The 23,493-nt window shown below is 39.5% G+C and overlaps 2 protein-coding genes across 2 annotated transcripts in view; both read right to left on the bottom strand.

Annotated features, from left to right (window-relative positions):
* The window catches only part of LOC149940930 (glycine receptor subunit alpha-2-like), a 64,099-nt gene extending 57,751 nt beyond the window's left edge, over positions 1-6,348 (bottom strand). Inside the window, exon 1 of the mRNA XM_090177982.1 lies at positions 6,013-6,348. The gene's annotated coding sequence lies outside the window, so the exon portion shown is untranslated. The remainder of the gene's footprint in view (positions 1-6,012) is intronic.
* A 7,891-nt stretch (positions 6,349-14,239) lies between these two features.
* The window catches only part of LOC149940929 (glycine receptor subunit alpha-2-like), a 30,263-nt gene continuing 21,009 nt past the window's right edge, over positions 14,240-23,493 (bottom strand). The window contains exons 2-9 of the mRNA XM_090176936.1: positions 21,826-21,905; positions 21,686-21,753; positions 21,328-21,554; positions 18,762-18,844; positions 18,015-18,149; positions 16,993-17,378; positions 16,160-16,255; positions 14,240-14,816 (exon numbers count right to left, since the gene is read on the bottom strand). Of these exons, the coding sequence (XP_090033062.1) occupies positions 14,613-14,816; positions 16,160-16,255; positions 16,993-17,378; positions 18,015-18,149; positions 18,762-18,844; positions 21,328-21,554; positions 21,686-21,753; positions 21,826-21,847 (1,221 nt within the window). The 5' untranslated portion in view covers positions 21,848-21,905 and the 3' untranslated portion in view covers positions 14,240-14,612. The remainder of the gene's footprint in view (positions 14,817-16,159; positions 16,256-16,992; positions 17,379-18,014; positions 18,150-18,761; positions 18,845-21,327; positions 21,555-21,685; positions 21,754-21,825; positions 21,906-23,493) is intronic.

Below are 23,493 nucleotides of genomic sequence, written 5' to 3'. Positions count from 1 at the left end.
CGTCTATTTTCTTGTGTACAATTTTCATTGGTTAGACGCTTTAGCGCCTGCTGCCGTCGGAAGGGGAAATTGTCTCCCCCCCCGCCCGTAAAATGTTCAGCGAAAAGGCTTGTCCAATAAAATTTGTACACAGCACCGCGTTAGTGTATTTAAAGGCTAGCTGCATTCTCCTAGTGTTTATAAAGGTTCCTACGCGTGGTATATTAATCCTTTTTAGAAATGTCTATTGTGTAAATAAATAAATATTTACTGTATATTATTAATTTTAAGCTTCATTATAGCGTATTTTGAGTACTACGCTCCTATTGACAATAATCAAATCGCCCGTTTATATACGTCAACGTGGTAATCTCGGCCATACCTGTTCTATACTTACCCTGGACTCTCCAAAGCGATTTTTATTTAGGTATGGCTCACTAAAAATAAACTATTACAACTGTTTTTAAATCTTATCTATGTTAAATAATTCATGATCACTTTGAAATATAACGCAATAGGCGGGATTTTCCTAAATTATAAAACGCTCGCGGGTATACTTAGAAAAACAACTTAAACAGGCCAAATTCGAAGGTCGTGCTAGTATCTTTCCGCCAAATGTACTAGCCATTTGGCATTTCTTAACCTGCAATTGAATATAGAAATAAAATAAAAAAATAAAAGTACCTTTTTCTCTACTCGACTATGTGAAGACGATTTGTGGGCATCATGGGAAGGAGAATACTCTTCGACATAGATGCACAGGCTCCAATTTTAGACCGAACAAGAGTCAACAAAACCATTCTCATTAAGTGGAAATAATTACAATATTTATTCTACAAAGTCTTTTGTCAATGGTTAAACAGACATTAGGTTCAACCGTGAAACGTAACGACCAATTTTCAGGAGTACAGTGAGGAATAAAACCTAATTAGGAAGGACAACTGACGAGGGAAAAATACTTTTGTCTTTAACAAAAGAACTACCCGACAGCAATTGAACAAGCAAGAGTCGAAACCAAATATCTTGGGTATATACGTAGCCCGACAAATGACATTATTTTAGACAGAAGGTGCCCAAAAAGATCGCCATTTTGAAGGTTGAAATCGTCATTTACTTAAGATCGCCCATTTGAGCACCTCTGTTTTCGACAAATGGGGGAATTTGTAAAACAGGAAAAGTTAAAAAAAGGAATTTAAGAGTTTCCCGAAGAAGGAAAAATTTTGAAGGTTGAAATCGTCATTTACTTAAGATCGCCCATTTGAGCATCTCTGTTTTCGACAAATGGGGGAAATGAAAGGGAATTTGTAAAACAGGAAAAGTTAAAAAAGGAATTTAAGGGTTTCAAACTACACTTAGGTTACACCTTTTGTAATATTTTCTGACAAACAAGCCGATGTTCAATTAAAAGCATTTGAGAACTCAAAACTTTGTTATTCGTTTAAAATACGCAAAAAATACGAGCTTGAGAAGAACTTTCACTTGTGATTTTGTAATCTAAACGATCCTGACGCGATAGAAATTACTCTTTAATTCTTATAAAACAACCTGTTCTACTCTAAAATATCTCCATTTACGTTAATAGAGGTATTTTACTTTGATATTATCATTTAGTTTTGTATAATCAGAAACCATGTGTACCAAAATCATTAAATATTAATGTTTAAAAATCAGCAGTTTTTCAAAACTTGGCCACCAACTAATCGTAGATTTTTTTTCGTTCACACGGAGCAACTGTATTATGCCAAAAATGTTGGCCCCTGTGATAAATCATGCTTCATCAGTTGTTATAGGGCGTTATCTATAGTTGGTAACTCTGGAGCTAATGTTTTCGGAGTTCCGACAGGAAGTGGGTAAGCGCTATTGACTACGCGCGAGGCAGTGTGTCAGAATTTATAGCCCGGTGTACCTAGTAACAAAGACCATACCACCGGAGGCCTACCATCATAGTGCCCTACGCCAGCGTCCCCCTAGCCCGGACCGGTGACAAATCCAGCATGGGTAGCAGAACCCTACTACTGATGGTCGCACCTTTGACGCGAGCCACTCAACCCAGCAGAAGGTGCAGCAAAGGGTGGACCAATCCCCACTTCGCACACTGCAGTGGGATTAAGAGTGGATGCTATAGCAACTCCAGCCGACACCCTACCTACGTAGGTAAGGAGCCAAACCCTTTGGAGAGAGCTCCTAAAGGGGAACGACGAGCACACAGCAGCCCAAGTAATCCGGCACAGCTGGCACCGGAGATCCCGGTGTGGCTCCAAAAGCCGGGAAACAGGACCGCCGTGCCCTCATAGGGAGGCCCGCCGCCCCACAGCAGGCTACCCAATCCGCCGAAGCGGCCAGTTTGCACGGACCCTCTCCGTTAGCCTGAGCCGAAGCTCAGTATCCAGCCCAAACCTGACCGAAGTCGGAGGTGGAGATAGGACCATTTGATCTCCCAGTGCGCCACCGCCCTTCTGGGTTACAAGAGCCGGACCCCGACTCCCCGGTAAAGCCACCAGTTATTGCACACTGTGACACTCCGACCCATTTAGGGCCCGTACCGTAAGGCAGTGATTTCGAAGCGAGGATACGACGTCTATACAATTCATGGTCACGCTCAGCAGATGACATTTATTGATTTGTTTGAAATCCAACGCCATCCTAACAAATGGCAAATAAGAATATATCCTTCAAGGTTAAAATTCGCTTTGTTTGTTGACACGTCATGTTTTTGGTCATGGAAAATGTTTGATCCGAAGCTCAATAATAATTTTTAGTCAATTTGATTTAAACTCTACGGCATCCAATAAAAGGAAAACGCGTAAACAGCGATGTTGTAAAAAAAAATAAGCTTTCAAGTCGAAAACAAGGCTTCAAATTTTAAGGAAATAAAGTTCGTTCTTTAGTTTTGAGCGTCAGTGGATTTCGAAAATTAAAGGGGAACGGTCAAGCTTTAACCAGTTAGATAGCCCTGTAGCCCATTAAAAACTAAAATTTATGGCGAAAACCGCATAAACAAATATTGAGTGGTTAATTTTTAATAAAATAAAGAAATTTCGGGAAATCGAAAAGCGCGCGTCTGCCGCGACACCTGGTGCGAAGTCGGTGAGACGGAAAAACAACGTAAAAGCGCGCGCTGCTAAAGACGCAAAAAAATTTGTTTCGCACGCGCGGCGCGTTCCAGTTATAAGAGACCTAAGCCTAAATTGCGCGATTTTAAAAGTTAGGATAGTTCACAAATCGCTCATACGGGGTTAGGGGCGCTGGCGGCAGCCCCTAAGATGGCGGCGAAAATTCAAACCCAAACACCCGGCGTTATATTTCGTTTCAACTTTTTGGGCCAAAAGCTATTATTTCAAGACAAAAAAAGGTTCGTGTTAGTATATTGAATGTCTTGTTAATCTTTTGATACGGAAATAAGGCCATATTTGTAAAAGCTTGGCCGTTCCCCTTTAAAATAGCTAGATCGAAAATTCTACTAAATCCTAGTTATTTCCAAATTTTAATAATGTTAGAACTGTAAGAGAACACCGGGACTGAGTGCTAAAAAAGTACCTTTCAGACTGCTTTTGTGACAATGCGCGTTTCGCGACTTTTCCCGTAGCGGATGGACAATCTACAGAATTTAAAATATATTATGTTTGTCTATATTCAAATACCACCAAAACTCGTGTCTACAAAACTCGAAATGGCAACTGTGTCGTACGCGGAAAATGGGACATACATTATGTCCTAAATATCTTTATACGCCGGAATTTCTACGGACGCCAAAAATATATATTATTAAAGTTCAACAAAGTTTTTCAAATATCAAACCCCCGGGAGATGTCACTGGAAAATAAGAAAAAGTTTTAGGACTCTGTGTCCTTTGACTGAACTAGGTTTGAAATGCCCCCCGCACGTTTCAAAAACTCAGAAAGAAACGCGGAGAAAAGATCACATACAAAGCCCGCAGTCCAAAAAGATTTTCAAGATTTGTCGCCGATCTACCAATTACATCCTCAAAACGTGAGACGCCTTGAGAAAAAGGTTCTGTTTTCCGCAGAGGGTGAATTGGGGGAGCCTTGGGGTTCTAGCGGGCCTTTACTTTAATAGTCTCTGGATAAATTTTTTATACTTTCCACGCTTTTTAGGTTTTTCCGGACAAGGCCTAGAGATATCTGGCAAAGCGTTGGAGAGAAAACAAAAATAAACCTACGCTCTATTGACCATATAGTCAAACCCAGCCTTCCACTCCCCCCCTCGCTTTTCCTGGCATTTTGTTAATATATTTTCTATGGGACAATGCGTTTTTTATTTCAAAGGCCTAAGGTCCCGAGAGTCCTTGTTTTTTTGGCCAGCAGGGAATTTCATTTTCTACAAAATCAATATTTAGTTTTCCTCATAAGGCGTAGTAAGACGTTCTTTCGGGGATATATTAATATTTATCACGTATGTATATTGTTATTTTTCTTTAATTTATACATTTTGCTTTTGTAGTTCAATTTAGCGAACAAAGATGTCGCTGTAGCCACGCAGAGAGAAAGTGAGAGAACCATTCGAATAATACTTCTCTCTCTATATATAAGATTCCCGAATCCATGATTGAAGAGTCTTTCAAAAGGGGAATAGAGGGAAAGCGCTGACTGTGTTGCTACATTTGAGATTGAAACGTTCATGGCACTAGTTAGGACGACTTTATTTTAAGTCAAACCATTGATAGGTATTCTATATAAAGTCAATTACGGTTTTCGTTAAAGTATTAATATTTGAAGTAAATACGGAATTAAATTTTCCTAATGCGTTTGCTATGAAGATTTATATCCGCGAAACGTTCAGTAACGTTCAGTTCCTCCTTTGCGTAAGTGATTCGTAAATAATTACGGGATGTGTATTCGGAAATTGGATTTCAAAGGGCTTTTCTGATTACATTTTGGACGCCTTTCAAGTTAAATAACACATACTTAGTTCCGATCTAACTCAATCTATCAAAATTAAATAGGCAAAGTTAACATTTTCCAAGAATCACGTTTCATCTCCTTTAAGGAGATTCCAAATGACGTGTAACCAATTATAGTCAGCAAATTGATATTTTTTCTTGTAAATACCAAGATATTTTAAAGCTTAAAATTAAAGTATAAAGCAAAGTGTCTGTTTTTGTAATTTTAATAAACGTTTCAATATTGTGATATATGAACCTTGAACGAATCTGTAAGTATTGTGCAATTTATGAGTATATCATTGAAGGTCAGTAGTTCAGTACTGTTGATGTGGGCGTTAAACATGTTATTCTATTCTATTTCAATTTCACAAAATGTGCCTAAATTAACATTTCTTCAAATGAGGAAATGCGTAGAATTGATGGGTATAATGAGGAACACGAAATTGAACCGTATAATATTGAACTAAAGTTTTAAACCGGATCCATGGAAGATATTAGTTAACAAAAATTTTAACGGAGCGACAAATGGATTTAATTTAAAAATATTTTATTGTTTAAGATGGCGTGAGTTTTCGACCAGAGGGTCTTTGTCAAACTAATAATAATATTGAATGTTGATATTAATAGTCAGTATATTAGCAGCCTGCTTGTTTTTAGAAATGTACTTACTTTTAATATACCATATTATTCGGTACTATTAATATTAATTACTATTCTTTACACGTATGCGTAACCACGACAGTTAAATTTTAATATTTCCTTTTTACAGAAATAGCACCGAGTAAATAATTTACTAATATTAATATTAATTAATATTTTATTGCTAAAAACCTTTAAAGTAAGAAACAAATATTTTATTCTTATAACTTTAGTTTGAATCTATTCTTAACGTGTATTAAGTAATATATGGAATTTAAACCAATGGGAAATTAACGCTTTACCATATCTTAAAATATATTAATGTAACGTGAAATAGTAACCAACAGTGAAAAGATTCTATAGAAATTAATTAAATTAATTTAATCGAGTGTTAAAGACGCGTAAATCCCCAATAAAATATTAACTAATATATATAAAATCAACAAAGAACTAAAATATTAGTAATGCATGCGGAATATTTTCTATCTCACCTAAACAAATAGCTGGCCAGTCTGTGTCTAACGGCGGCGCATCGAGATTCACGGCTAACCAACGCCGCTCTTAATGTATCGTTCTTTAACAGTCAGTGGCGCCGCAACAAAAATACCGGCAGAGACAATTTTGAAAAGTTTATTTTTTTATCTTCGTCTCGTTTTCTTATTATTACGAAAGAAGGGAGAGTTTGTGACAAAAAGGCTGAGACGCGGGCGGCGGCGGCGGTAGCGCTGATTACCGCGCCATTTCTCAAAGAGGCCCACTACTGGCCTCCTCCGTGAGCTCGCTAGCAGCGAATGTGTGTATTTTGGCGGAGGATGGAGAGCGAGACGATTCCACTCCCGCACTCTGAGCTTCCGCGAACAGATCTTCCGCTAAACACTAGGGCGCTCCTCGCGCCGAGGATAGAGGGGGGATTCGAGGAGCCAAATGGGGGCGGAATAGTCCTCCAATTGGCTACTTACTCGCCCCTTAATGGTTTTCTCGAATAGCTAGCTTTGGGAATATTAAAAAAATCTGACGCCAGGGGAGATTCTTATTAGAATTTTAAACCTAATTACAGTTTTCTTGACGAAGAAAAAGATAGATATGGAAAATTTACTTTATTTTTTTTTACTTTTTATTTATTTTTTTTTTCCCCCGGGGGGTGTATTGAGCGTCTGTGGGGATATTTTAAAACTAAGGGGCTTTTTTAAACGTACGATTACTTCCTTCCCGCCCGTTGTTACGGATAGTTTCCGAATTACTTGAATTATGAATACTGCGTTTAAACGATTAGCAATTAAAATTAATTTATTAATTTATGGAAATTGTACGGGAAATGTTCGAATTGTTCATGATTAAATTTGTTAAAGGTTCGTTCTATTTCATAATATATTATCTAAACACTTAATTCTAAATAAATAAAATATCGCAAAAGAGCCCCGCATACATTGAAGCCTTAACTTTCAATCTACCCTATTACGTTTAAAAATCTTTTATTATTTAAAGGTAACTAATGGTATAAATTAGTTATTATCGGATATTAACTTTGAACGCAGTTCCTCCTAAAGCCGAGAGAGGGCGATAGTGTCTCGTCCGAAAGCCAAGAAGCCAAGTTTTCAGAACTAATCGATACTTTGTACTCGAGCGGATGGAATATCACAATTTGTGTCAAGCAATATTATTGACCTAGAAATTAAAACTTTCAAAAAAATATAAATTTAAAATTTAAATTTATCACTTCAGAATAGCCATTCGTCGAGCAATTATTTTAATTTGGCTTAATTCTAAAGATCTATTCAGTTACGAACGGTCTCGAAGGAACATTACACATTCAAGAAAGTTTTGATCCGTTTTATTTATTACCTTTATTTTTTTTTTAATATCGGCGTGACGTATGTCGACGTCACTCATGGTTTTTCCTTTAGATAATAACTGCCCTAAAAATGGCAGCCATAGCCCAAAGCTACAGAGCGTTACTACTCTATTCATCGCCTAGCGGGAAACTATAGCAATCATTCCGGGACCCAAGAGAGCGGTTATTACTAGAGATAGCTACCAAGTTCATGGAGCTCCCCAAACTGCATGGGCCCAGTAGCGGCGCCAGCAACAGGCCGGGGTAGGCCTGGGCCTACTTGAAATTTTGGTAGGGGCCTCCAAAATTTAATATATGGGCCTCCAAATTAATTAATATCAGAAAATTCTGTAATTTGTTTGCGAAATAATTTATTTATTAATTTTCCAATATTCAATGCGAGTGATTCGCTTAACGACACTGCTGTTTTTACCTCTCCGAGGGGACTTTGTACCCTAGGAGGGGTTATAAAACCACCGTGTCTGTGGGTCTGTCTGTCAAGCCTGCGAACGCGTTCGCATTTTCGGGGCAAAGGGTAATCACTGCGTACGCAGTTTCTTAGAATCAGGGAAAAGGTTTTTCCAAAAGCGACCTCTTTTTGTCATTGGGTGTAGTATAATTTTTTAATCGGCCGGGATTCGAACCCGAGCCCTCTTGAACGACAGGTGAGCGTCTTACCGCAGAACCACGGATACAGTTACGCTTCACTGAAAATTAAAAACTCTTCCGAGGAGAGGTATATTTTGGCTTGCCAACTTGTTATTCCTTTAAAAGGTACGAGTAACTTTTCTTTGACAGTAGTGTATTTTTTAGTTTTAATTTTTGGCGAGCGCTACTATATCCAAACTGTATCTTTCATTTTATCTTTACAAATAAATGGTTCTTAAACTTACTTTACTTACGACGTTAGTGTACATATGTACATTCATTTTCGTAAAGTTCTAAGTTCTGATGTAAGGGATGTACAAGCGAAGTACCGAAGGAATGAATGTAAATTGATAGACTTGAATTCAGCCGTAGAAATAAGTAAATAACCACTCATTTTTTAAGTGTTATTAGTACTAATTTTTTCGTTGCGTACCCATTTCACTCAAAAATTGCACCACTTGCTTAAATAAAAAAATAATCAACGAGGATGGATTTGAAAAAATTGTGGGGGGGGGGGGGGGCTCCAAATGGTTGGCCTACCTCCCCAAAAATCCTGGCGCCGCTACTGCATGGGCCCCGGGAATTTGTGCAGGTTTCTCCCTATAGCAGGCCCGGTAGAGTGTATACACTCTACCTGGCCCGCTTCCAGGCTTTTACCCCAAGACATTGCACGATATTACGCAGAAGCTAACTTCTCATGATTTCAACAGATGGCGCGTCATACTGTACCATTTACGTGACGTAGCGCTCATCTGCAACTATATATACACTCTTACGCCAAATTTTTGAGATGCGCGTCTATGTTTTCAACCCGCATTCGGCCTATCCACTGTCCAAGGAATTGAGCATAGACTCCCAGCCGAAGGATGCAGGTAATGGTGGGCCAGCTCGGGGGGAGAGAGTGGGTAGTCTCCTACTGCGACCGAAGGTTCTCCGTTAAAGATTAAAATATTTTCTTTCCAATTTACCCCAAATACATAGTTTGCATCCCAACGTCCAAGTATAGATATAAGAACCAAGAATAAATATTTAATTTGAGCAAGAATGAACGATTCTATGCCGCCATTTTGAAGGTGTAGATTTCTTAGTAAAACGGGAGGGTTAACAGTTTCAATCGTCTGTTTGCGGATTTTAATTATTTTCAAATGATTAAGAAATTAGTTTCACGTTAAAAATGGTTATCTGCCTGGTTAAAAATTGTTCGAGTAGTTCAATTACCAAGAGAGAGCGAAAATTGTTTATTTTATTCGATAGCGAAGTTAATTGTAAAAAGGATGACCGTAAAGGCCTAACTTTGATAAGCTTTGTCAACTTATTTTCGTAGATATTTCTGTCGTAATTTGATATTTTATTTAAATAACCCGGCCTTAGAATCGTATCTAGCTTTGTTTAGGGCCCATTTAAAATTTTAAATCATAAATCTAATACGTTTTGTAGCTTTGACGATATTACCAACAAAGTGGCTACCTATTTAGTAGCTACACGCGAAATGGTTTGAATTTTTGATCGCCCTCCCAATTTCCACCAGGATATTTGTTTGGAAGGAAAGTAAATTTAAAGGGTGACAGGCAGAAGAAAAACTAGGCCTTTAATTTTGTTAAATAAATTGTTAGCGAATTATAATTTTTGAAATATACTACTGAGTGTAAATTATTAACGAGTAATTAAAAAAAGTAAATAACGACTTAACTAATTTTAAAATGTAGTCTACCCGTATTATGAACATTTTTATTCTCTGAAGGTACATGTTTCGAGCGAATAAGACTACTTACAAAACGTATCGTTTATGAAGGCACCGAAACATTTACGTCATTTGTCGACTACTTAGTCATATCGAAAGATCTATGACTTCATTTCACCGAGCTGATTTTCAGAGTTATTGCGCCATCAAGGTTTAGTGCAGCGTAGAGCCCTTAGTATCTAAATATGCCCAAGTTGAAATATACTTATTTTCGAACCTTGACCTGAAGTGTAGTACCTGCTTTGCCACGAAATGTCATCGTCAATTCAATGAAACACAATGTTTCTGTCAGCGTTGGTAAGTTTTTGATAGTTCCTAGAAATACTATGCTTTAGCAAATATTAAATATTTTGAATTGCGCCTAACCTTCGTGTCTTTATTTAATTGTAATTCTTAAACGAACCCATTCCTCAGTAACTTAGATCGGTTACAGAGTAAAATTAAACTCCTAAGCTTTGTAATACGGCCACCCGAATTAAAGATATTAAAAATCGCTAGATGACTGGGGCCTAAGGTGGGGCCTTCTGTATTAGCCTAGCTGCTTATTATCGTTATTAAGATATTTTAACCACATTTCTTTAATTAATAATAATTAGAATAAAATTTAAACGGAGGAAACACGTGGATTTTCAGAGCAAAAGTTTATTTAAAAACTGTCGTGAGCATTCGAATTGTATTAAGTTGGGTGACCCGGAAAATGGTATGGCAGAGCATATTTGGAAATCTTGAAAAAATGAGAATCACGTGATCAATTTTAATGAACCAAACATTTTATACAGGGAATCGCATTATTTTAAAAGAAAATTTATTGAAGGTGTTTATATAAATGACATTGGTAGACTCAACCTTGATGAAGGGAGTAAAACAGCAAAACTGTGGGGGTTATTTGATAAGGAACTCCTGTACCCTACCCGTAGAAATTAGTTGCTTTGTATTTTTTAACATTTTTTGTAACCTTGTATGAGTTTTTTTAAGAAACTGTATATATATCAAAAATTTTAGATTGCTTTCTTAGTTTGACAAACCCCCGCGGGTCGAAAGCTCACGACAGTTTTTAAATAAACTTTTGTTCTGAAAATCCATGTGTTTCCTCCGTTTAAATTTTATTCTTATTATTTCTCCATGGATCGTTTAAAAAATTTTAAAATTTAATAATAATTATTGAAGAAAAATTTATATTATTTAGTATTCTAAATCCAATTTAGGGAATGACGTTTTGACTAGTTGAAAATAAGATTGGTCCATGTTCGCGGAATTTACACGCTAAAATCGCGCAGTTTCTGTTTAATTTTCGAGTGATCGGTGTAGCATTTCAGTTTCTCCTTCATATATTAAAATATTGGTTAGAAAACGGACGATTGTCCTTAGTAAATGAAAAATAAAATGACATTTACGGATTTAGTTTCAGCAACACGCCCAACCTGACAGGCCATCCTCCGAAATATTTTAAATATCCGTTATATCCTAATTGGAAAATAGTATGAAAATTAAATAAAGTCCGAATCGCATCCACGCTTATTAAATTAAACGAAATGGTAAAGTACAGAATACGAAAGTGTATATTAAATATAACACACTAAACCTTGTGAAAAATCCCGAATAAAATGAGGGAAAAATTATTCGTCCTGAAGATATTTATAATCCCGAAAGTGTGGCACTGAACGATAAAAAAGAATTAGCCCAAATATCGATTAACCCAGAAGGATTAGAGTCCAGACTGATTAACTCATGCAAGGACAAGAGCGCAAATGATCGGTTACGATGATAAAATATTTTATTCGGACTATTTGCCTACGTAAAAACCTAGGAGAAACAAACACCAGCATCGCACAAATAGAACGCAGCTAGCCTTTAAACACGCTAACGCAGTGCTGTGTACAAATTTCATTGGACGAGCCTTTACGCTGAGAATTTTACGGAAAGGGGGAAGACAATTTCCGTATTTTCCCCTTCCGACGGCAGCAGGCGCTAAAGCGTCTAACCAATGAAAAATGTACGCGAGAAAATGCACGACTTTTGACAGGTTGCGTTCACCTTGTGTGGGGTGCTGTGTTTGTTGCTCCTAGGTAAAAACTCCTCAACGAGTAGTGTGGGATTAAAAGTGACTTCAGTTATTTTTGAAGGACTAGCGCATTCTAGGTGAAGAATCTAAGATCCATGGCTAGAAAGAAACTCAATATACTAACACGTACCTTTCTTGTCTTGAAAAAATAGCTTTTGGCCCAAAAAGTTGAAACGAAAAATAACGCCAGGTGTTTGGGTTTGAAATTTCGCCGCCATCTTAGGGGCTGCCGCCAGCGCCCCTAACCCCGTATGAGCGATTTGCGAACTATCCTAACATTTAAAATCGCGCAATTTAGGCTTAAGTCTCTTATAACTGGAACGCGCCGCGCGTGCGAAACAAATTTTTTGCGTCTTCAGCAGCGCGCGCTTTTACGTTGTTTTTCGGTCTCGCTAAACCATTAAGCCTTTTTTGGCCACATACATTACGAAGGTATTTTAGTCTATTAAGCTTAACTTTAGATAATTGGGTAAAACTGAGTACACGACGAGGCAATTTTCTGTTTCAACGAACCTATCGAAATAAAATTTACGCTTATTTCATCTTAATGTTACTCGCATCTTCAATATCAAAATAACTTCTGTAAAATATGGAACTGAGATTAGAAATTTTTCCCTGATTGCTATTTATTAGTGTTGTTAATTTTCCGGAAAAATAAAATGCGGAAAATTTTCCAGAAAATCGGAAAAATAAAAAATTGAAACATAAATTACTTTTTAAGGGTTTTTAATGTTTTTAACTTTTTATCGATATAAAATGTCTAATATCAGTAAACATACTACAAAACATTAATAGTGTTATATTGTTAATCAGTTTAAACTAGTCTAGAGGTTTAGTTTTACTTTAGATTCGAAGAAATGAAGCGAAAATGCCGCTTTATTTCAATTTGCAAACAATATATTAGACAAATCATAGAATTAAAACATTTTTTTGCGGAAAAATACGGAAACTTTAACGGAAAAAAGGCCTTGGTCATTTTCCGCGGAAAATTTTCCGACTTACAACACTACTATTTATCCTTAATTTTATTTCTGTGGCAGCTCTGCCCCCGTTTGTTTCCCCTTGGGGCCCGATCCCTAGAGCCCTTCGGGAGTTCGGGTTCGCCGCCACTGCCAAGTGGTGAAACATAAAAAATAGATACAGATTTAATCACCTTTTGAACCAGAAATGACGTGAAAGCGTAAACCAATCTTGACGGCCAAACAATTACTACAAATCAATCAAAGGATAAATGTGATGATACATTTTTATTTCAATGTTTCAAATAGGTGGGATTTTTCAAAACATTTAATATACAATTATTTTTTATAACACTTTGTTCGCAAACGCTAATTTTAACAAGTTTTTAGTTTTTTATTTTACAATATTTGTTTCTTTCAATATTTATTTGGTCGCCACCCCCCGAAAATACATTCTAAATTTATTTGAAAAGGCCACTTTTTTCCATTTCAACAAAATGACGTTCTATTCCGTTCATCCCTATAGAATCTATCAACCATTCAGTTTTCCCTCGCTACAAAATGTATAGACTATTTTCAAAAAATGGCCTACAAAATTCCCCCTTCTTTAATTATTAAGTAGCGATATTTTATTATTAATAACCTTTCAAAGAAATCGCATTTTTTTTAAAAACCGTAAATACGGATAAAAATTTAAATATTTTTACAATTTAATTTCAATTATTTTTGGAATTTATTAAAATCTATAGATTCTAAGTTCTTTTTAAATATACCGTTATGTTCATTTTATATAAACCATAGATCATTTTTCAATTTTTTTTAAATAAGACGTCTTAGAGCTTACGTATAACTGTTAGGCCGACTCCTTCAAATACTACGAGCGCAAAATGACAGATTATTTTTTTCGTGGGAATCAAAGGATAATGCGTGTTTGAAAAATAGGGATATATATTTTCATATTCTTATATATTATTCCGCGCATTCACCTTGTACGGACTTTATATACGTATTGCCCGAAATATATTATTCAAAGTAGGCCTAAGCCTAAAAGTTGTGAGTGAGTGCTTTTTTTTGCTCTTAAAGAAGACAGACAGTTTATAAGAAAGGGAGCCGAAAGATGAGGATTTTTTCCCCTTCCGAAATATACGTAGAAGAGTGTAAGGAAGGATGAAAAATTGCGCGTGAGAACGCAAATCCAAGGCCTATCTTCCAAAAGAGCCTAGGCTTAGCCCGAAAGACTCGGCCGAAGAAAACAGTTCTAGAAAGTAGAGAGTTCCTTTCGCCTCATTTCAATGTTTTTATCCATTTTAGTCCGAAATCGGTAGATAAGATATTTGCAGAAAAGTAAAAAACTTTTTGCGTCCTTTTCGTCATTGCTTTGTTTCGAATTGAGAGAGACGAGTGCAAGAAGTTTACGAAGAAAGAAAAGAAACGTACTTTCAAGCAGACGACGCTTCCGATAAGAGAGAATGTGCCTTAGCAAAACCGGAAACGGAAATACATATCACTTCGGTCGAGAAAATAACCTTTTAAATATTTTATTTTCGACGCGATGTTGGTCGACGTTTACGTAACGCGCCCAGTTTATATCGCGTCATTTATTTATACGTTTGATTACGAAATTCGGTGGATAGATGGCGGTGTGTGTACGATGGTTTTAAGAAATGAAAAAGGTGGTGTGGGGATGGATGATTCGTATTTACTTATTTGACATTTAATTTATAATGTTTTTTCTTCAATATATAGTGTTAATAGTGTATAGTAGAGTAGAGTAGAGTAGTGGTAGTGTAGGTCTCCGCGTAGCGCGCACTGAACTAAACCGCACCGTGACGTCGCGGTGGCGCGGAATCTCAGTCCACGCTGTAGTAGGCCCAATAGACGCCGTTCAAGAGGACGAAGGAGAGTGGGAAAGCTACGCGCGATATTTTGTCCACCATAATGGCCCGGTTTCGGCATCTCATGGCGCCGATCGGGTAGACCTTGGTGTTGGAACCGTTTAACGCCCCCAGAGAGTTCAACCCCGTACTTGTCGCTTGAGCGTTCATCAGAGCCAAGTCCTGAAAAATACAAAATGGCATTGGTTTTCGGTCCTACAACCAAAATTCGTTAAAGGACCAACGTCATTAGTGTTTAATTGCCTAAATAATCACTTAAAAGTATGCCTCTGTATAACATTTCCATAGAAAATTTTTACAATAAGCGTACCCCAAAAATGCAAATGTTCTTATAATCCTCGCGCTATTGAAAATGTTACTATGGAAACGAAATCACGTGATCGCTAGGCACGAGCTTAACTGTAGATTGTTTAAGTTAGAAACGCGCGAGAAATCGTTCAATAAATTCCGTTTCCCATCAGTTAAGCTGATGACGCGTTTTTCGTTACTAAATCGGAAGTGACGTAATTTACTTTATATCCCATGAACAAGATTTCATTATAGTAATTACTTTTATGAGTGATTATGTTACATATGCTAAGACCTTATAAAAAATAATTTTTTGAAATTTGAATTTTTCCAGTGTGGTAATGCGGTAGCGCCATCTACCGCTACTACATTACCGCAAATACTTCACCTCTCCATCGACAAACTACTAGTAGTAGCCATTTTGTTCTATTTTAGGTAGAGAGCCGAATGAGGGCTTCTATGAAAGAAAATAGTGAAAATTAAGGCCCTACCACCATTAGGGCGTTTTTAAGTGAAACAAAGCAAGCGTGAAAGTAGTATTTAAAATAATATCGCTATTTGGGGTGAATCAAAAAATATCATGGTTTCGAGCGATATTATTTTAAATACTACTTTCACGCTTGCTTTGTTTCAGTTAAAAATTAAATTAGGGTTAATTTTCATGTTTTCCGTCATCACGTTTCTTCAATAACTTTACAACCACAAATCCGATTTTAAACATGAAACCAGATTTGGTTTCCGAATATTATGACGCTTCGAACAAGCGTAGACACGATAAATTATATTTATTTGTTCATGGCGTCATATTGGAGGGGTTTGGCTATTTCCGGCTTTGCTCACGCCCTAATTGTGGTAGGGCATTAAATTTTACCTATATTATTTTCGTGAGGGTATTCTTTCATAGAAGCCCTCTTTCGGCTCTCTACCTAAAATAGAAATAAAATGGCTGCCAAGAGAAAACGGCCATAAACGTTTGATCGAGACTGTATCTGTATGCCTATAATATATCCCTTTAAACCCATTTGGGTAGGTATTATAAACTTCATGGGCTCTAACAACCAAAACCTTACCCACCTAGAATGTCAGATTAGGAATAAACGTTTGTAAGAATTATCATTATCCACTTCTACCTATTTTGAAGGACGCTAAATTTATAGCCTACGCTAAAGTTCACGAATAGAAAAAAAAAGCTAAAGTAAGAGAAGGAAAATGAGTGCCTTGTCTTGCAGATCAGCGTGAAGTTGCGTTTCGTCTTCGGACCTGGTATCCAGCGGATCAGGACAGAAGGAATTGACCGGCAACGAACCGAACTGGAAAAATAAAATTCCAGAACGTCAGAAACATTTATTTAGTCAACCCGAAACGCGCTAAAAGACTAACGAGCGGCTAATATAGACAGTCTTAATCCTGATAAACAGTATCCTTCGTTTAAGGGTAATAAAAAAGTAAATAAAAAGATCGGCCATTACTTTGGAACGGTTTTAAAACATCACCTATAAATCAATATGAACGATGGATCGATGGCCATACTTTCTTCTCTAGAAAAATCAATTTGTTTTTATCACGATGGCACGCCGGAGACGGTGCTTGTATGGATGGAACGCGCGATCGATGCTAAAAGGGGGATATTTCAAAAGGCTTCATCTATTAAAAGCAATTGACTGGTCTTCGGTCGTAATGAATCCGCCGCCGTTTACACTCCAACACAGTTGACGGATAACTCGGCCACTGACGGCTCGCTTCAATCCGATGGAGGGCCTATACCTAGATTGAAATCGAGGGGCTTCGGACCCCCAGTCCGCGGACGTTTAATAGTTTATCGCCTTTTTGACGCGTTGGGTCCATTCAAATGGCATCAAGCTTGATTTAACCTTTACTTCAGTCCCTAAAACCATTACTGGAAAGATCGCGGCACCGAAATTTCCGCGACGGTTAACATTCGATTCGGCGGTCTGCGATTGGATTCCATTGTCGCGGTTGACTGTTTCGAACTCGAGTACGGTACAGTCAACGTCGGAGGGTTTAGAGAAATTGGAAAACGTTTTACCGCGATTCTGGTGGAAACGAGGACATTCCTGAGTCCCTTCTTAACGGTTCCTTCATCCATGTCGGCCGATTCGCCCAGTAGGATGTTGACCAGGGCGTATTCCATAAGAGAGGCAAAGACGAAGATGGTGCAAGAGGACATGAAGATGTCGATGGCCTTGATGTAGGAGACGGGAGGCAAGGCCTTCTGGGACTGGGCGTGCTGGGTGGAGAGCGTCAAGAGGCTGGTGACGCACAGGGTGACTCTGGCTGGCACCGCTTCCGGTTTGATCCAGAAGGAGATCCACGACATGATGACGATCAGGCAGGTCGGGATGTACGTGTGGAACATGTAGTAGCCCAGGCGACGCTTCAGCGTGAACACCACCTGGATGCACGTGAAGTTCCCTGCGCGCGAGGATGGATAAACGGTACGACGACCATTTTAACAAAATGCGAACGGAATCTTGTCGGGAGACTTTTTTTTAGAAAAAAGGGTTTCCATGGGTTTTATTAGGGTTTGCTTTGGGTTTAAAAAAGGTTTAGGAAAAAATTATAAACCCTTAAGGTTTGTTTTGGCAACTTGCATGGTTTGAATAGGGTTTAAATGTTTGAAGGAAACCCCTATAGGTCAATGGAAAACCCCTAGGATTCCAATTTAAGAACCTATAGAAAAAAAAATAATTTATCACTTTTTAAAACCCTTTTCAAACCCTGCACGTTTTAAACTATCTCACGCCATCTACGCCAAAATTTGATATCAAGCCGTATAATAATTTCATAAAACGTAAAGGAAGACGGACTTTCCCCAAAATGGTTTCTCTACCGTGTTGTGTCTGTATTTACGGGGTTTTGTTGCAAACCCTAGGAAGTTTTTAAAGGGTTTCTAATGGTTCAAGCCTTGTGGGTTTGAAAATTTCCGTTAAAGGGTTTTGGAGGGTTTGAATTTGTGGAATTTTTTTTAAGAACCTTGGGGGTTTATAATCAAACCCTTTTTTCTAACTGTGTATAAAAGTAATGAACGGCGAGCCCCGCTACGACTACCTGTTGAATATACTTGGGTGCAATCACCCAGGGTGCTTTCGACCAGATTGTGTTGAGGAAGCTCGATGAGTGGGTCTACAACTAGCGGCACCTCTTTCTCCCATTGAAACACTAGATCGTCGGTTGTGTAAGACACTGCGCCGGGGGAAAAGGAAAGTCGGGCTTTAATTACAACTCGCCTTTGATCAAAAACGAAGCTTATTTGACACGCGAGACTCTATTTGGCCAACAATCAAACGTACCAAAAATAAAAAAAACGATTCGTAGAAAAACCTTAAAGCTGGTTTCACACTCGACGGAAAATATACCGGAAAGACAATAATAAACGCCGAGCTGAAAATTTATTCCCATTCGATATACCGCTAACGTTCAACTTTACGCTGCTAATTTTCCGTCGAGTGTGAAACCAGCTTTAAGCCTGGTTTTCACTAGGGTGAAAACGCCACAACTGTAAGAGTGGACGCGAAAATATTGCATTAGGCCTAACGGGAATTTTTCGCGTCGACGTTCACCGTCGGGCGTTTTTGCCATAATGAAAACCAGCCATTAAACAGTAAGGTTTCCACCGCTTCCAAAATCGTTCTCGTTTTTCAGAATTGCAACGTAACTCAATCATACATCGAGTTACGTATTAACGTTTTTTTCCTGACACAATCGAAAAAATAATTCTATCCCCAACAGGATGAAACGCGTCACCGACCAGGAATAAAAAACCCGTCATGGCGAGACAACGGATATCGAACTTACGACTTTCTATCTTCATATTGCAAACTTGCGTATCGTGAGGATAAGCCTCGAACTTCATAGCGCAGGACAGGAGCAAGGTCAACCTGAGACGACGACGACGACCAAGATGGGATTACGGAGAGTCCCAGTTCACGGAGACGGAACGAACGAGACACGGTCGGAGGTGGCCAGGAAACGACGGATTAGGGTCGAGAAGGATTTGAGATTTTTTCGCCGGACGAGTTTGCCGACGAAGTGGTCAAGGTAGAGAGGTCAACCGAGAGACGTAGAACCAAAGGGATTGACCGAGCGACGCGGCGAACAGTTTGTCCGGAGAAAAAAGAACGGTGGAGAAAAAGGAAAGGGTGAGAAAAAGGTGTGGCGGAGGGATATAAGGAACGGTGTAGAAAGTCGGATCGAGAAATGGAGAGGGCGAGAAAGAAATGTTCCCCCGAGATTCGAAGAAAAGGAACGGGAAGAGAGAAAAAAAGAGAGATATTTATTTTTTAGAACGGGTCAAGAAACTTACGTGTTAGGCCTACCTGACCTGATAATGAAGAGTTTCTACCCTCGAAAGATTTATAGGTAACATTTTCTCGACTTTTATAGTTAGAAGGGAGGTCAAAATAGAACTTTGCGGAAGGCGTCTTGGAAGGGTTAGATTCTTCCGAGACTTAGGAACAAATTTACGGCATATTGTCTTTCTGTACATTTATAACAGTTTCGTTATTGCCAGCGCGGCGTCGAGGCTGCTAAGAACGCGACGGGAAAGCCATATAAAGGCGATAAGGTAGAAAACTATCAAATAACTTCTGGCGTGTGAAAACGTCGAGCTTGACGAAGTACCCCCGTTTTAGCGCGTTGCTTTTTAAACACGCCGTTTTGGGAAAGTTAAGTCAACAATGCGCTTGCTGATGTTTTGACGTCTATGTTTGATTTATATAATTGCCCATATTGAATCGAATTCGCTGTATAAACCGTGTGTTTTCCTAGGATTTTGTCGAAACTATGATAGTGCTTCCAATGGCCAACTGAACAGGTTAATCGGGCTGAAATCGGTAAGTTAGATCGGGTAGATCTGTAGCGTTCCCCGTACCAAGCACTCTGATCTCAAATTGTATCTAAGAAATTCATTCGATGGATACGTAAAATCGATAAACTCTGAGGCATCTACAATTAATTCAGATTAGTTTCGGGTTTAAACTATCTGTTGGAAATTCATCCCTTTTAAACTTCCATGTTACCGAACCTATTTTAATTTTAAAAGACTGATTATGTTTTATTTATTGAAATTTCAGGTAGATTATAATTTTCTGTAATAATAAGACCATCATTTAGACCTTTGAATATTTTTCCTAACACAGTTATTATTATTTATAATATTTAATATTTGAACTTTTAAAGTTCAAACGTCAAAGGAAATTATACACAAACAAGTTTTGAAATGAAAGTAAAATTAAACATTAGAGCTCGGGGTTTGGATAAGAGTTATCCGTTTTATTTGTTTTTATAATTTGTTTGTAACCGAAAATGATCTGAATAATAACTTATTTTTTGCATATTAAATCGTTTTATAACCGCGAGTAATATAATAATATATATTAATAATAAAAAATTTGGCGATAAATTTTTTTGTTCCGGCGAGCTCTAGTAAACATTGACATTAAAACAGAAAACAAAATATATTTCCAGATATCCAAAATAAAGTAGGAATTTTCAATATAGGATTAATTTGTTTTCCCGCATGAAATTACGATTCAAGTTTCATCCCAACCTAATTAAAAATTTAAACCCCAAATATCCTCGATAGGATTCTCTATAGTTGGTCCGGGGATATATTAATAATAGATAAGCCGGGATATTTAATCCGAATAGAAATCATAATTTTCAATAACTTTTATTTACCAGCAGTAAACCCACGAAAACGAAAGTTTGTGATATCCTGAAAAAGATATACACGCGAATCTTTGTGGGAATTTATAGACAAAGCGATAGAGCAAACGTTACGAAAAGAGAACAAATATCAGATCAAATTGCGTATAGCCGGAACAACAAGAACTTTATTATTAGACTAGTATGGGTATTATTACGATTTGTATTTCGTTTTTCGCGTTGAAAGCGAGCCGAAATGATCGGCTGGTTGTAAAAAATAAGAATAGACCTACAGGATTAAGAGTGGGGGTATGTTGGAAAGTAATCTCTTTCTTTTATATTATCAGAACCTCATACGCTTCCTTCGTCCGTATAACTCAATTACTTAAAGGACTACCTGTAGCTATGAGCGTCTAGGGCTACCGTCTCCGAAATTCCGAGTAGAGTCAGCTGGAAAAGCTTCGTCGAAGGGACAAAGCCCTTCAATTACTTTGTCCGGCGCGTCACTCAACGCGGGGAGTAAAAATAAGAATTTTATCTTTGATTGAACTGTCGTCGACGGCCGCGGAACCCTATTTGTCGCGATCTCGGATTGATGTTTAATAGAGGGATAGAGTCCGCCGAAAGATGGCGTTAGAGCCGTCCACTCGCTGACATGGCTTTATCGACCGAGGGCGTATACGCTGTAGGGAAATGCGAAAGAAGGCAGGCTTACTTGACCATATAGAGGATGGTCTTGTCGCTGTAGAGCCAGATGTAGTGGTTCTGGATGGTCATCTCTTGAAAGGTGACTTTCTTGGCGTTCTTGAAGAAGCTGTCTGGCCTCCACATCCTTTTCAACCAACTCAGAGGAAGCAGACGGTACTTGGACGTCATATTCTCCGGAAGTTTCAGTCGATGGTCCTTCCAGCTCTGAGACATGAAGATGTCCGCCACGTACGTCTGTCCGAAAAGGTTAAGAGACCTCTCGTTATTTATGGCCGTAGCGAAAAGAAAAGTCTACGCCCCCTCCGTCCATTCCACCATTAGTCTCGAACCAGTCGCTAAAGGCCAAAGGCGACGGTTTTTCTTACCATGGATCCTTCGTCGATAGTATCCAGACTTAAGACTGTCACGTGGAATTCGACCTGAGTCGGATTGCCTAAATAAATAAAGAACGCGACTGTTATATTATAACGGTTGATGGAGAAAGTTGTCGGAACTCGTGACGTACCATTCTCTTTGGGAGGCTGCATGTTGTCATAATCACGAGGATTGTCTGGAAGAATCAAGTCGAAATCCAAAATCTCCTGCCTGAAATTCGTAGACAACACTTCAACATTGCATCATTGATTTCAACTTAAGGAGAATGACGATCCGCACAGGGGCGGGGCTAGGAGATTTTCCTCAATTGTGGGCCCCCTGTTCCTCAATCGTGGGCCACCTCAGTGGCGTAGCTAGGGGTGGGGGCGGTCCACCTCGGGTTCCACCCGTTTGGGCCTGATTGGGGGTGACACCCGATCGTGAAAAGAATTTAAACTTGCACAAACTAGAGACTAGTAAGTAGCACACCATGATATCCGCCCCGGGTGTCACCCATGCTAGCTACGCCACTGCACCTGTTCCTCAATCGTGGGTCACCTGTTCCTCAATTGTGGGCCCCCTGTTTCTCAATCGTGGGCCACCTGTTCCTCAATTGTGGGCCCCCTGTTTCTCAATCGTGGGCCACCTTTTCCTCAATTGTGGGCCACCTGTTCCTCAATTGTGGGCCCCCTGTTCCTCAATCGTGGGCCCCCTGTTCCTCAATCGTGGGCCACCTGTTCCTCAATCGTGGGCCACTGGTTCCTCAATCGTGGGCCACCGGTTCCTCAATTGTGGGCCACCGGTTCCTCAATTGTGGGCCACCGGTTCCTCAATTGTGGGCCACCGGTTCCTCAATTGTGGGCCCCCTGTTCCTCAATCGTGGGCCCCCTGTTCCTCAATCGTGGGCCACCTGTTCCTCAATCGTGGGCCCCCTGTTCCTCAATCGTGGGCCCCCTGTTCCTCAATTGTGGGCCACCGGTTCCTCAATTGTGGGCCACCGGTTCCTCAATTGTGGGCCACCGGTTCCTCAATTGTGGGCCACCGGTTCCTCAATTGTGGGCCACCGGTTCCTCAATTGTGGGCCACCGGTTCCTCAATTGTGGGCCACCGGTTCCTCAATTGTGGGCCCCCTGTTTCTCAATCGTGGGCCCCCTGTTTCTCAATCGTGGGCCACCTTTTCCTCAATTATGGGCCACCTGTTCCTCAATTGTGGGCCACCTGTTCCTCAATTGTGGGCCCCCTGTTTCTCAATCGTGGGCCCCCTTTTCCTCAATTGTGGGCCACCTGTTCCTCAATTGTGGGCCCCCTGTTCCTCAATCGTGGGCCCCCTGTTCCTCAATCGTGGGCCACCGGTTCCTCAATCGTGGGCCACCGGTTCCTCAATTGTGGGCCACCGGTTCCTCAATTGTGGGCCACCGGTTCCTCAATTGTGGGCCACCGGTTCCTCAATTGTGGGCCACCGGTTCCTCAATTGTGGGCCACCGGTTCCTCAATCGTGGGCCACCGGTTCCTCAATCGTGGGCCACCGGTTCCTCAATCGTGGGCCACCGGTTCCTCAATCGTGGGCCACCGGTTCCTCAATCGTGGGCCACCGGTTCCTCAATTGTGGGCCACCGGTTCCTCAATTGTGGGCCACCGGTTCCTCAATTGTGGGCCACCGGTTCCTCAATTGTGGGCCACCGGTTCCTCAATTGTGGGCCACCGGTTCCTCAATTGTGGGCCACCGGTTCCTCAATTGTGGGCCACCGGTTCCTCAATTGTGGGCCACCGGTTCCTCAATTGTGGGCCACCGGTTCCTCAATTGTGGGCCACCGGTTCC

The sequence above is a fragment of the Leiobunum rupestre genome, chromosome 6 (assembly GCF_980474605.1).
Source record: "Leiobunum rupestre chromosome 6, qqLeiRupe1.1.hap1, whole genome shotgun sequence".
Lineage (NCBI taxonomy): Eukaryota > Metazoa > Arthropoda > Arachnida > Opiliones > Sclerosomatidae > Leiobunum > Leiobunum rupestre.
This window is presented reverse-complemented; position numbering and strand designations above follow the sequence as displayed.